We start from the raw sequence: 11,839 nt of genomic DNA on the forward strand, positions 1-11,839 counted from the left end.
GGAGCAAGAACTGGGTGAGGAAACACTGGTAGTGGAACCAGAGCCGCTTCCAGAGCCCAGAGGGGAGGAGCCGCCGCTTCCGGAGCCCAGAGGGGAGGAGCCGCCGCTTCCGGACCCCAGAGGGGAGGAGCCGCCGCTTCCGGAGCCCAGAGGGGAGGAGCCGCCGCTTCCGGAGCCCGAGGGGAGGAGCCGCCGCTTCCGGAGCCCACAGGGGAGGAGCCGCTGCTTCCGGAGCCCACAGGGGAGGCGAAAAGCATACCGCCACCACAGCCCCGACCACCACCCCTACGGTCCAGTCCGGCGTCGCTGCGTCCGGTCCCTCGCCCCTTGCTCCTGGACACCCTGCCGGCCTTCTTGGACCTCCCTGTGCTGGACCTAGAGCCCAGGAGTCTGCAACACTGGCCACAGCTCTGCCCCTGGTTCCCTGCTCCGCTCTCCCCGAGCACCCAGACGTCGCTGGGCTGCTGCCAGACGTCGCTGTTGCTCCCCCTGTTAGCTGCTTCGCTTCCCCTGGGTGATCGGACTTCACTGCACCGGTTCCCAGGGGAAGACCTCTGTCCACTGCTGCATCCTCCAGTGCCCCGGCCTACGCTCCGGTCGCCCCTGTCAGCCTGTTGGGGTCCCTCGTCGCCGGTGCACGGTCCTTACCTGGCTGGGCCGGGACGTGGACCGATCCACCCTCAAGTCCACCCGTGGAAGAGGGCGAAAATTGACATTTGTGGACTCGAGGGTGGGTGGTTGTGTTTTAGGGGAGGGGGTGGCCTTGGAATGGCCGATCAGTGTTGCACACTTGAGGGGGAGGATGTGTAACACAGCAGGGAGGGGGTTAAAATACTCCCTGCAGAAAACATGTGCAAATGCACATTGGTTGATGTAATTGTTTTGTTTTATTATTTAATTATCCCCTGCACCTGGTGATCATTGTAAATTAGAGCCAGGTGCAGGGTATTTAAAGAGAGCGGCCAGTCTGTTCTAGGCTGCTGAGTAGAAGGAGGCAGGAAGAGGTACTCTGCTTCCCAGCAGTCGTAAGGTAAAAGTGTGTTGTATTAAACCTGTGTGGTGTTGTTTATTGTGTAGTGGGGAAACCGCCTAGCTGTCCCACTGGTAGTCAGGGTGTTCCTGAGGTGTAGTTAGTGCTCGTACAGAGCTAGGTGTTTGTTTTGTATTTTGTTTACTTTGGGTTTGGTGACTATTAAAAAATTAGCGCAACAGCGCTGTTAAAAATCAAGTTTTGTGTGTGGCTGGGTCATTTAAAGTGCTGGAAAAGAACCCGAAGGACTAAAACCCTTCACAATATATATATATATTATATATATATATATATATATATATATATATATTTTTTTTTTAAATGGAGTACTATTGCTTATTGCAAATTTAAGAGATTAATGTTCCACATGTAAGTGAGAAAGTCTGTATTATTAGTACTTTTTGTAAATGACTACATAGAAAGTTGGGTTTCTAATTTTTGTAAACAGCACGTTACAGGTTTCAGATTAGTGGTAATGTATTTTCACTTCATTGAAACAAAACAGCTTCTAATTCTGTTAAGCGCTGATCTTCTGCTGTCTGTTTTCTTACTTTATCATAAAATGCAAAAGACATTAGCTTTAGTTTCCATGTTTTTGTGCAAAATTCTATTTTTCCCTGAGGTGGGCTAAAACTATTTAAACATATATAATATAAATATATCACAACCTTGTTAGGTGAAGATGACTTGCAAGCCTGTAGCTCAAAAGAAGCTTTTAATTCCCATGTGAAAGCTGTTCTCACCTTCATCATAACATTAAAAACAGTACCAAACCAGCCATTCATTTCTCGCTCTAGGTAAATTGTTCCACTAACTGCTGATCCGGGATCAGTTTCGTCACCAGATTTCTTTTTCCCCTTTATTTTTCTTTTGTTCCTTGTTATCTGCCGTGTTTCTTTCATATACTTATACATGCCCCTTCCCAGATCCATTTTTGCTACATGCATTAAGCTTAAATAGGACAAAGGTAACCTTAGGAACTGCCAGTGCTTATCAACAGCTTCTTTGTCCTCCTGCAGAGGGACCGTATTAAACACATATGAAGAGTTCACTGTAAGTACTGTACTATTCAAATGTTTTACATTTTTAAAAATGATTTCAAATGCAGCAACATTTTCAAGAAACATGTGGCATTATGTGTTGTTTCACTTTTTAGGTGGTTCAAGTAAAATGTCTATCAAAACATATTCAGATACAACACTCGGTTACTTTTTTGCATTCATTCACTCGTACATACATACATATTCTAAACAACTCATTTGAACCTTTTAAAATGGTATTCTGTTTTTGTGAAAACAATAAAGTTGAGTTTTTGCTGCTTCTTTGTATGTATAAATAAAATAAAAGTAGGGGAAAAAAAGAGTGTAACAGTATTAAATTTGCCCCTAAATACCCCCAGCAATTTTCCGCAGAATTTGGTCAAATATCCCCGCAATCTTTTGTAAATATTTTTTATTGGTCCTGCTTATTAATAGCATATGGTGCTGTACCGATTAAGCCCACTTTGGTGATAATCAAAATAGCCAACCAGTTTTGACACATTTATTCACAGACAAGTAGTACAACTAAGAAAAATCTTCTACAGCATTATTTTCATTTCTAATTGATACAAGATAATTGTAACAAACGTCACAACTATAGTGCATGCTCTTGCAAACTAGTTTGCGTAGATCTGAGCGATGTTGGAGAGTCTGGGCTTACCGTTCATTATTTGTTCTGGAAAGTGCTTCAGTCTGATTATAATTAGGATTGCTATTTTTCAATATTAAAATCGGTAAAGCTTGTTAAATGTCGAATTCCCCAAAAATATGAGTTTGACTGAAATAAATCATTTAGAAATCATCTCTAGTTTGTGTAGTTTTTATACTTACTGTCTGTCCCGTCTCCTTTCTGCTCTGAATAGCTATGGGTTGCTGTCAAACATTGGCTTAACTTGTTTTCTTGAATTATCTTATATTAAGTGTAAGGTTCCAATACTTTGTCTCAGATTACATTTTGCAAGTTATTTTTCATAAAAAGTAATATTACTGATGGGCATTAAGTAAGGAACCAGCAAATGAGAGGTTACTCTTTCACTTACACCACTCGTTATTGGCAGAAACTCTTAGCTATATAGGCTATCTAAATAAATGCTCGTAACAGATTTGGTAGGCTTAATAGGTACACTTGCCCTATATCACAATGATCCAATTACAGTAGTTCATAAAAAACTGATTTGACACCAATGTTTCCAATCAAATTGCAAATTGTTATTGAAATTACTCAAATATTGTATCTATATCCATGTTCTATAGGCAACTCTGTGTTAAAGTTGTTTGAACTATCTAGCTCCAGTTGTCAGTTTATCTTTCCCCACAGGCATATGTAACACAGACTAGATTAACAAAGTGTCTAAATAGTTGTAAAACCCAGCGTCATCTAGTGGACAAATCTGGTCTACAGGTACTACGTACTGACAGCTATACAAAAGAAAAGTGAAATCGACAAGATGGTGCCAGTTCTTAAACCTAAGACGACATGTTGCTAATCTAGCCTGTGTCACACAAGTCTAGTGTGAAATATTATCTGGCAACTACAAGCTCATGAGCTGATCCTGAACCCAGGTCAAAGATCAGATTACTGCTGTGATAAACCCCTGCAGAGAAAGCTGGAATCTGATGTGTGGCTAAAACAAAGTGTGACTCAAACCTTGTATTACTCTGTTAATCAAAAACAAATACAACCCACCTTCTGCCTTGCTGTCACATCTCTGCAAAACCCAGTGTCATGTACTGTGATGAATACAAAGCTCATTATTTAACTGAGAGTTTTACAACAGGCAGAAACATGCCATTCAGCTAAAAGAGCAGGCCACGCAGCAATACAGTATATCCAGAGAGGTTTAGTAGCTCTGATAAACACCGGCACCACTTGCCAGCATTTTATTAATGTGTTTTATTGACTTCAGATGCTTCTGTACCCCCATTCTACAGAAGTGTCTCAAGAACAGAGACTAATATCAGAATTTTGTTTTTGAATAATGCTCTTCCCCTTGGCAGCTGCAGCCATAGCCATAAATGCCATAGCATTGTGTCTCTCCGATAAACTTTCAAACTCATCATTTCACTTGACAATTTTAAGCAGATGTCAAGGAGTCTTTTTGAGAATTAGACAAATGTGTTGGTAAGTTTTAGATATCATAATGAAAACTACACTACAATATACAGTAATTATATATATATATATATATATATATATATATATATATATATATATACACACAGACGTGCTCAAATTTGTTGGTACCCCTCCACAAAAAACGAAGAATGCACAATTTTCGCTGAAATAACTTGAAACTGACAAAAGTAATTGGCATCCACCATTGTTTATTCCATATTTTATAGAAATCAGACTTTGCTTTTGATTTTTTATTCAACATAATATTGTAAATAATAAAACAAATGAAAATGGCATGGACAAAAATGATGGGACCGCTAACCTAATATTTTGTTGCACAACCTTTAGAGGCAATCACTGCAATCAAACGTTTTCTGTAGCTCTCAATGAGACTTCTGCACCTGTTAACAGGTAGTTTGGCCCACTCTTCCTGAGCAAACTGCTCCAGCTGTCTCAGGTTTGATGGGTGCCTTCTCCAGACTGCAAGTTTCAGCTCTTTCCATAGATGTTCGATAGGATTCAGATCAGGACTCATAGAAGGCCACTTCAGAATAGTCCAATGTTTTGTTCTTATCCATTCTTGGGTGCTTTTAGCTGTGTGTTTTGGGTCATTATCCTGTTGGAGGACCCATGACTTGTCACTGAGACAGAGCTTTCTGACACTGGGCAGTACGTTTCGCTCCAGAATGCCTTGATAGTCTTGAGATTTCATTGTGCCCTGCACAGATTCAAGGCACCCTGTGCCAGGCGCAGCAAAGCAGCCCCAAAACATAACCGAGCCTCCTCCATGTTTCACTGTAGGTATGGTGTTCTTTTCTTTGAAAGCTTCATTTTTTCATCTGTGAACATAGAGCTGATGTGACTTGCCAAAAAGCTCCAGTTTTGTCTCATCTGTCCAAAGGACATTCTCCCAGAAGGATTGTGGCTTGTCACTATGCACTTTAGCAAATTCCAGTCTGGCTTCCTCCTGGGTCTTCTTCCATGGAGCCCACTTTCGCTCAAAAAGCGACGGATGGTGCGATCAGAAACTGACGTACCTTCACCTTGGAGTTCAGCTTGTATCTCTTTGGCAGTTATCCTTGGTTCTTTTTCTACCATTCGCACTATCCTTCTCTTCAATCTGGGGTCGATTTTCCTCTTGCGGCCGCACCCAGGGAGGTTGGCTACAGTTCCATGGACCTTAAACTTCTTAATAATATTTGCAACTATTGTCACAGGAACATCAAGCTGCTTGGAGATGGTCTTGTAGCCTTTACCTTTACCATGCTTGTCTATTATTTTCTTTCTGATCTCCTCAGATAACTCTCTCCTTTGCTTTCTCTGGTCCATGTTCAGTGTGGTGCACACAATGATACCAAACAGCACAGTGACTACTTTTCTCCATTTAAATAGGCTGAATGACTGATTACAAGATTGGAGACATGTGTGATACTAATTAAAGAAACTAATTAGTTTGAAATATCACTATAATCCAATTATTTATTATCTTTTCTAAGGGGTACCAACAAATGTGTCCAGGCCATTTTAGAATATCTTTGTAGAATAAGCAATAATTCATCTCTTTTCACAGCTTCTTTGCTTTATTCTATGACATACCAAAGGCATGCAAGTAAACATGATAAAATAGCTTTTAATTTCATCACTTTTCAGGAGGAATGAAGCATTATTTCAATGAGCTGTAAGGGTACCAACAAATTTGAGCACGTCTGTGTATATATATATATATATATATAACACAGTCAACCTCAGTTAACTCGACTGGTGGATAACTGGACATCTTCACTTAATTCAACAGACAGTGTTGGTCCTGGATTTTCTTCATATAAAATATATGCATCCTGCTTTTTCATTTTTTAATTCAACACCACGCTTTACTCGTAACTCGACATTTATTACCGGTACCGAAGGGATAAAAACTATTAAAGACTAGCAGATAACTGAAAACCTGAACTTCCAGAGCCTCCTATCAAACTGGATAAAGCCATCGCCACACTAGACATGGTTCAGATGCTTTTGGCTCAAGAGGGCACTGAAGATACTCCAAAGAGTCTCGGATCCTTGTCAGCAGAACTTTCAGTGCGTGTTTTTGCATGCAGAACAATCGACAATGCTTGATTTCTGTGTGAAACTGCACGTTGTTTATTATTGTTTTTGCACACTGAGTTAATTCTGTAGAATGTACATTTACTAATAATGTACATTTGACAGTACAAGCCAATAACTAAAAGTAACAGTTTGTGCACAGTTTGTGATTGGATTGTTTTCAGAAAAATAACGCTGTAGTTATTTTATTCATTCTTATTTCAATCGAACTATACGAGTTGTACAGAGTTGGTACAGTACTGTATACTATAACTGATTCATTCACTGCAGGTCTTTCAACCATTTTCATGAGGACATTTAAAAATAAACTTGTAAATACTATAAACGTGTGAGTTCTGTTACTTACTTTGAACTTTTTTTCAGATTTTGTTGTGTCAGTGGTCCAGTGGTTAAAGAAAAGGGCTTGTAACCAGGAGGTCCCCAGTTCAAATCCCACCTCAGCCACTGACTCATTGTGTGACCCTGAGCAAGTCACTTAACCTCCTTGTGCTCCAACTTTTGGGTGAGATGTAATTGTAAGTGACTCTGCAGCTGAGGCATAGTTCACACACCCTAGTCTCTGTAAGTCGCCTTGGATAAAGGCGTCTGCTAATGTTTGTGTGGAAGTGAGTTTGTAATTATTTTTTTTTCATGCATTTAATTAACACATTAATAAGCCTGTGGCCTACGTAATTGATAGGCGTAATTATTTATTTTTCAGTACTGTGTGCTGAAATTGGAAATCAGTTATGTTTAAACAGTATAAAAGTATAGCTAAGTGTTATTATAATTGCTGCTTATTAAAAAGACACACTCTTTTTTTGTGAATTGTTTGTGACTGTGGTTTGTTACCGAATCCACAGTTTTCTGTGGATTCGTAGCTCAAAGTGTGGATTTGTTTATCAACAGTACATCTGCCCCGCACTCCCCTTCTCTTCAAAGACACACTGCCACTTTAGTTAGACGATTTGTAGATATAATCCACTGAAAGATCAAAGGGTCACAGAAATTTTATTTATATATATATATATATAGCTCTGGAAAAAATTAAGAGACCACTGCAAAATTATCACTTTCTCTGGTTTTACTATTTATAGGTATGTGTTTGGTAAAATGAACATTTTTGTTTTATTCTATAAACTACTGACAACATTTCTCCCAAATTCCAAATAAAAATATTGTCGGTGATGATCTGGGGGTGCTTCAGCAAGGCTGGAATCGGGCAGCTTTGGCATGAATAAAGCCAAGTACAAGGTTGTCCTGGAAGAAAACTTGCTTCAATGTGAAAGACTGGTGGAGAGCATGCCAAGACGCATGAAAGGTGTGCTTGAAAATCAGAGTTATTGATTTCTGAACTATTCCTAAGTTAAAACATTAGTATTGTGTTGTTTAAAAATGAATATGAACTTATTTTCTTTGCATTATTCGAGGTCTGACAACACTGCATCTTTTTTGTTATTTTGACCAGTTGTCATTTTCTGCAAATAAATGCTCTAAATGACAATATTTGTATTTGGAATTTGGGAGAAATGTTGTCAGTAGTTTATAGAATAAAACAAAAATGTTCATTTTACCCAAACACATACCTATAAATAGTAAAACCAGAGAAACTGATAATTTTGCAGTGGTCTCTTAATTTTTTCCAGAGCTGTATATATATATATATATATATATATATATATATATAGTGAGTTAGTGTAGTCCTGGGTGAAGAAAAAGGACTACACTTCCCAGAAGAACACAGGCTGAAAAGCCGCAATTGTTTAATTTAATTGTTTATTGTTAATTATCCCCTGCACCTGGTAGTGATTGTAAATTAGGACCAGGTGCAGGGTATTTAAGAGGTGCAGTCAGCCTGCACAGGGCTGCTGAGCAGTCATTAAGAAAAAAAAAAAAAAAAAAAAAAAAAAAAAAAGGAAGTCTCAAGAAGAGAGTGTTTTGTTATTGGTCAGGTAAACGGCTTAGCCGTCCTGAGTGTTAGTTTAGGTTGCTGTTTGTGTTTTAGTTTAGTGCTCAAAAAAGAGCTAGGTGTTTGTTTTGTTTATTTTGTGAATTAAAAATAGCACATCAATGCTTAAACCTCAATTTCCTGTGTCCTGGGTCTATTTTTAAAGGGGCAAAAGAACCCGAGTGGGTGCAATTCTTTTATTATATATTAGCTCAAAGAACCAGCTCATATAGTTCAATTGAAATAAGAATGAATAAAGAACTACAGCGTTATTTTTCCGAAAACAATCCAACCACAAACAGTGCACAAACTGTTACTTATATACTGTATATAAAAGAGAATTGGGGCATTTTTACAAATGGAAAATATGACAAACAAAATATATACTATATATTAAGATGCATTGGAATGGCACATATACAGTTTATTTACGATTTCAGTAACACTTAATGTATCAAACCAATAATGTAAAATGTTATCACTATGGCTGTAAACCTGTAGATACGATCTAAGTGACAACGCCAGCCAGGTATTCTTGGTTGTTTTGAAACGACAAGCTATCATAGTATGAATGAACCTCATTTGGTAGCAATTGCACATAAACATTCCTGTACATTCACATTCACACATTCAGCATTTAAACAAAACTGGACTCTTTTCTTGTGCTTTGGGCGGCGCCTATACGTTTATCAAGTGGGCTAAAAACAGAAATTAACTCAAGGCTGGGCCCGTTTTTTTTTTTTTAAGCTCAATTTTTAGTTGTGGATTCGTGGCCATTCGGGAAAAAAGTTTTTAATAATACAATTTCATTTAATTACACCCACTTCAATTTTACTTTATTGTAAATCAGCCGCATCTTAACAGATAAAGGCAAGTTACCTGCTTACACTAGTTCTTCACGCAGCATGACACCTGAATATTCATTGACAACAGCGTATTCAACACAAACCTTCAATATGTTAGGTTTTAATACTTACTGTAGTTTGGTTTAATAGTGGTTGAAATGTACAGCAGAAAGCACAGCTTGCAATTGTTTTTCAAATCGGTACGGACAGAATATTTCTAAACCAGCCACGCCTTTCACTGACTGTACTTCCGTGAACTGAGTTTTTAAAGAGACAACGCATTTGTTGCCCCATGGTGGATTAAAGCGATATTGCAGTGTCAGTGTGTGCAGGCAAAAGGATTGGGTCACATTCGGGTAAGATTATGACAGACATGTTTAATGTCTACAGGCAGGGCAGGGATTGTTTAATTTAAATTTAAAAAAAAGCCCACATAATTATTATTTGCAGTAAAGAACGCATTGATGCCACAACTACAGTAGCATATGAAGAACAGCACCATTTAGATTACAAACATGTGGAGGAATCCTGTCTGTCAATAACTTCCATTTTTACGTGCAGGTACTGCACAGTGACTATAGGTCACAGTGGTCAACTTTTTCATGTTACTGATGACTTTGGAATTAACAGCTGTGGTGGGAGGTGAATAGCACTGACATGTTTTATTTGTATTTATTTTTTTACTGATGGGACTGGATACCTAAGCATACACAAAGTACTGTAGCAGAAATTACAGTCCTGCATTTATCGTATTTGTTTAGCTAAGTTACATTTGTCAAAACCATATAATCATCTAAAGGAAAATCTTGATTTTTTGGTTTTTTGGGTCTTAGGTTATTTAACATGGCCCCATGTCCCAGGTATAGTGGTCCTTCTATAAAGGTGGTCTTAATTACAGATTTGACATTGTATTAGTTACTAGCTATTTCATCCATAACTATAAAACAATGGTGGTATATGTTATAATACTAAAAACAAAAGTATACAATTCCATGATGAATGTAGTAGAATCATTCTCACTGTCTTCAGTTGAATGTATTTACTGGATCAGAATCAATAGCAATCTGTTTGTCCCACTTGTTTGCCATGCTTCTGGAGAGGCTGATATTATTTGTTATACTCACTTGTAATTGCATGACATTATGAAAGCTGTTGACATTGTCATTACTGTACAGGGTATGAGGATATAAACCCCCCAAACCCAGAGCTTGTCTAATTGAGGTTTACTATAAGTTGTTTTCCCCAGCATAAGAAGTTCATGGTATGTTCTTGTCCTCAACATGACATGGTATATTTCGCTGGAGAAGTAAGTCAAAGCCACTCTTCTGTTACAAGACTAGTGTCAGATTTGCTGCCAATTCCTTGCTGACTGGTAGAAGTGGCAACAATTCAAAGGAGTTGAAACTTAAAGGGGAAAAAGTTTAGATGCAGATGTGATGGATGCAATTACAAGTAAGTATGACATAAAATATATTTATCAATGTACAGTATATAGATCATAATTTCAGATCAGTCATAAATTTTATGATAGGAGGCTGTGTGGTCCAGTGGTTAAAGAAAAGGGCTTGTAACCAGGAGGTCCCCGGTTCAAATCCCACCTCAGCCACTGACTCATTGTGTGACCTTGAGCAAGTCACTTAACCTCCTTGTGCTCCGTCTTTCGGGTGAGACGTAATTGTAAGATAAAGGTGTCTGCTAAATGATGTATAAAGTTCTTTACCATCTAAGAATTGTCATGTGAACAATGGGCTCTATTTAAGTGTTTTATTATCATTAAGTGTTATCAAGTGTTTTATTAACATTAAGGGGTGGATGTAAGGATGCACGCAAAGTGATTTGCGGGTGCAACCCCGCCCCCATAATGTGGCCTTAAATTGTGTTTAAAAGTCTGATTTTAGTGGCCGCCAAAAATGGGGCATATGTAAAGAATGTTGTTCACCTGGCGTTCTGCACCCGCTATCAAATTTGCACTTTGCCATCATTAATCTATTCAAATTATATTGAAATGCAATAAATGAAGAAAGTCAGCTTCAAGGATCTTTTCAAAATCAAAAAGAGTTTCAAAATATAAGTCAAGTTCTACTTTCTTTTGATGCGAGTAGGAATGTGCTCCAATGTAGGGAAAAAATTAAAATCGGAATACAGAAAAATCAAGAACCACAATAACAAAAGCGGAAACAATCTCAAAACATTCCACTATTATGACAGATTTGACGATTTTAGGACACCATCCAATATCACAAGACAGTCTGCAGTGAATTTTCTTGAAAAGTATCCATTGCCGTGTTTGATGATAACAATGTTACAATGTCAATAACAATGATACAGTAATCTGGTTACCTGGTTACTATCTGGCCACCTCTCGCGATAACATGAGTGAGACTTGTCCAGCTCACGTAATAACTCAAGAGACTCAGGAAACCCTGGAAACGCTATTTTTTTAGCCAACTCGCGTTGCGCCTCAACGCAAGTTTTGGAAAATTCAGGCTAACCCAGGAGCAGTTGACTATTGAAACGAGGTATTAGAGTACAGTACTGTAGTGCAGAACTATAGTACTACTGTAGAAAAGTACTATAGCATTGGCATTTCACTATAGTACATTACTATAGTGTTTTTATAGTAATATTATAGTACTTTTTTTTATAAGGGATAGGGCCATTGCTGACTTCTAATACATAAGTGAAAATGAAATCTGGAAAAATAAAAATATCAACAAAAAAAGGACTTGTAAAATGTAATGCATGTTTAAAGCCTTGTTTATTATTATTATTATTATT

At 38.2% G+C, this 11,839-nt stretch overlaps 1 protein-coding gene across 2 annotated transcripts in view; it reads right to left on the reverse strand.

Annotated features, from left to right (window-relative positions):
• Positions 1 to 9,310, reverse strand: part of LOC117970115 (serpin B6-like) — a 28,911-nt gene extending 19,601 nt beyond the window's left edge. Inside the window, exon 1 of one of the 2 annotated variants that reach the window (XM_059022625.1) lies at positions 9,194 to 9,310. Coding sequence is in view for 1 of the 2 variants with exons in the window: in XM_059022626.1 (XP_058878609.1) it covers positions 6,636 to 6,742 (107 nt within the window). In the remaining variant the exon portion in view is untranslated. Of the gene's footprint in view, positions 1 to 6,635; positions 6,934 to 9,193 lie in introns of those variants that run through there. The other variant, XM_059022626.1, reaches the window with a different exon arrangement.
• Between the last annotated feature and the right edge of the window lie 2,529 nt (positions 9,311 to 11,839).

Source organism: Acipenser ruthenus, chromosome 4 (genome assembly GCF_902713425.1).
Source record: "Acipenser ruthenus chromosome 4, fAciRut3.2 maternal haplotype, whole genome shotgun sequence".
NCBI lineage: Eukaryota > Metazoa > Chordata > Actinopteri > Acipenseriformes > Acipenseridae > Acipenser > Acipenser ruthenus.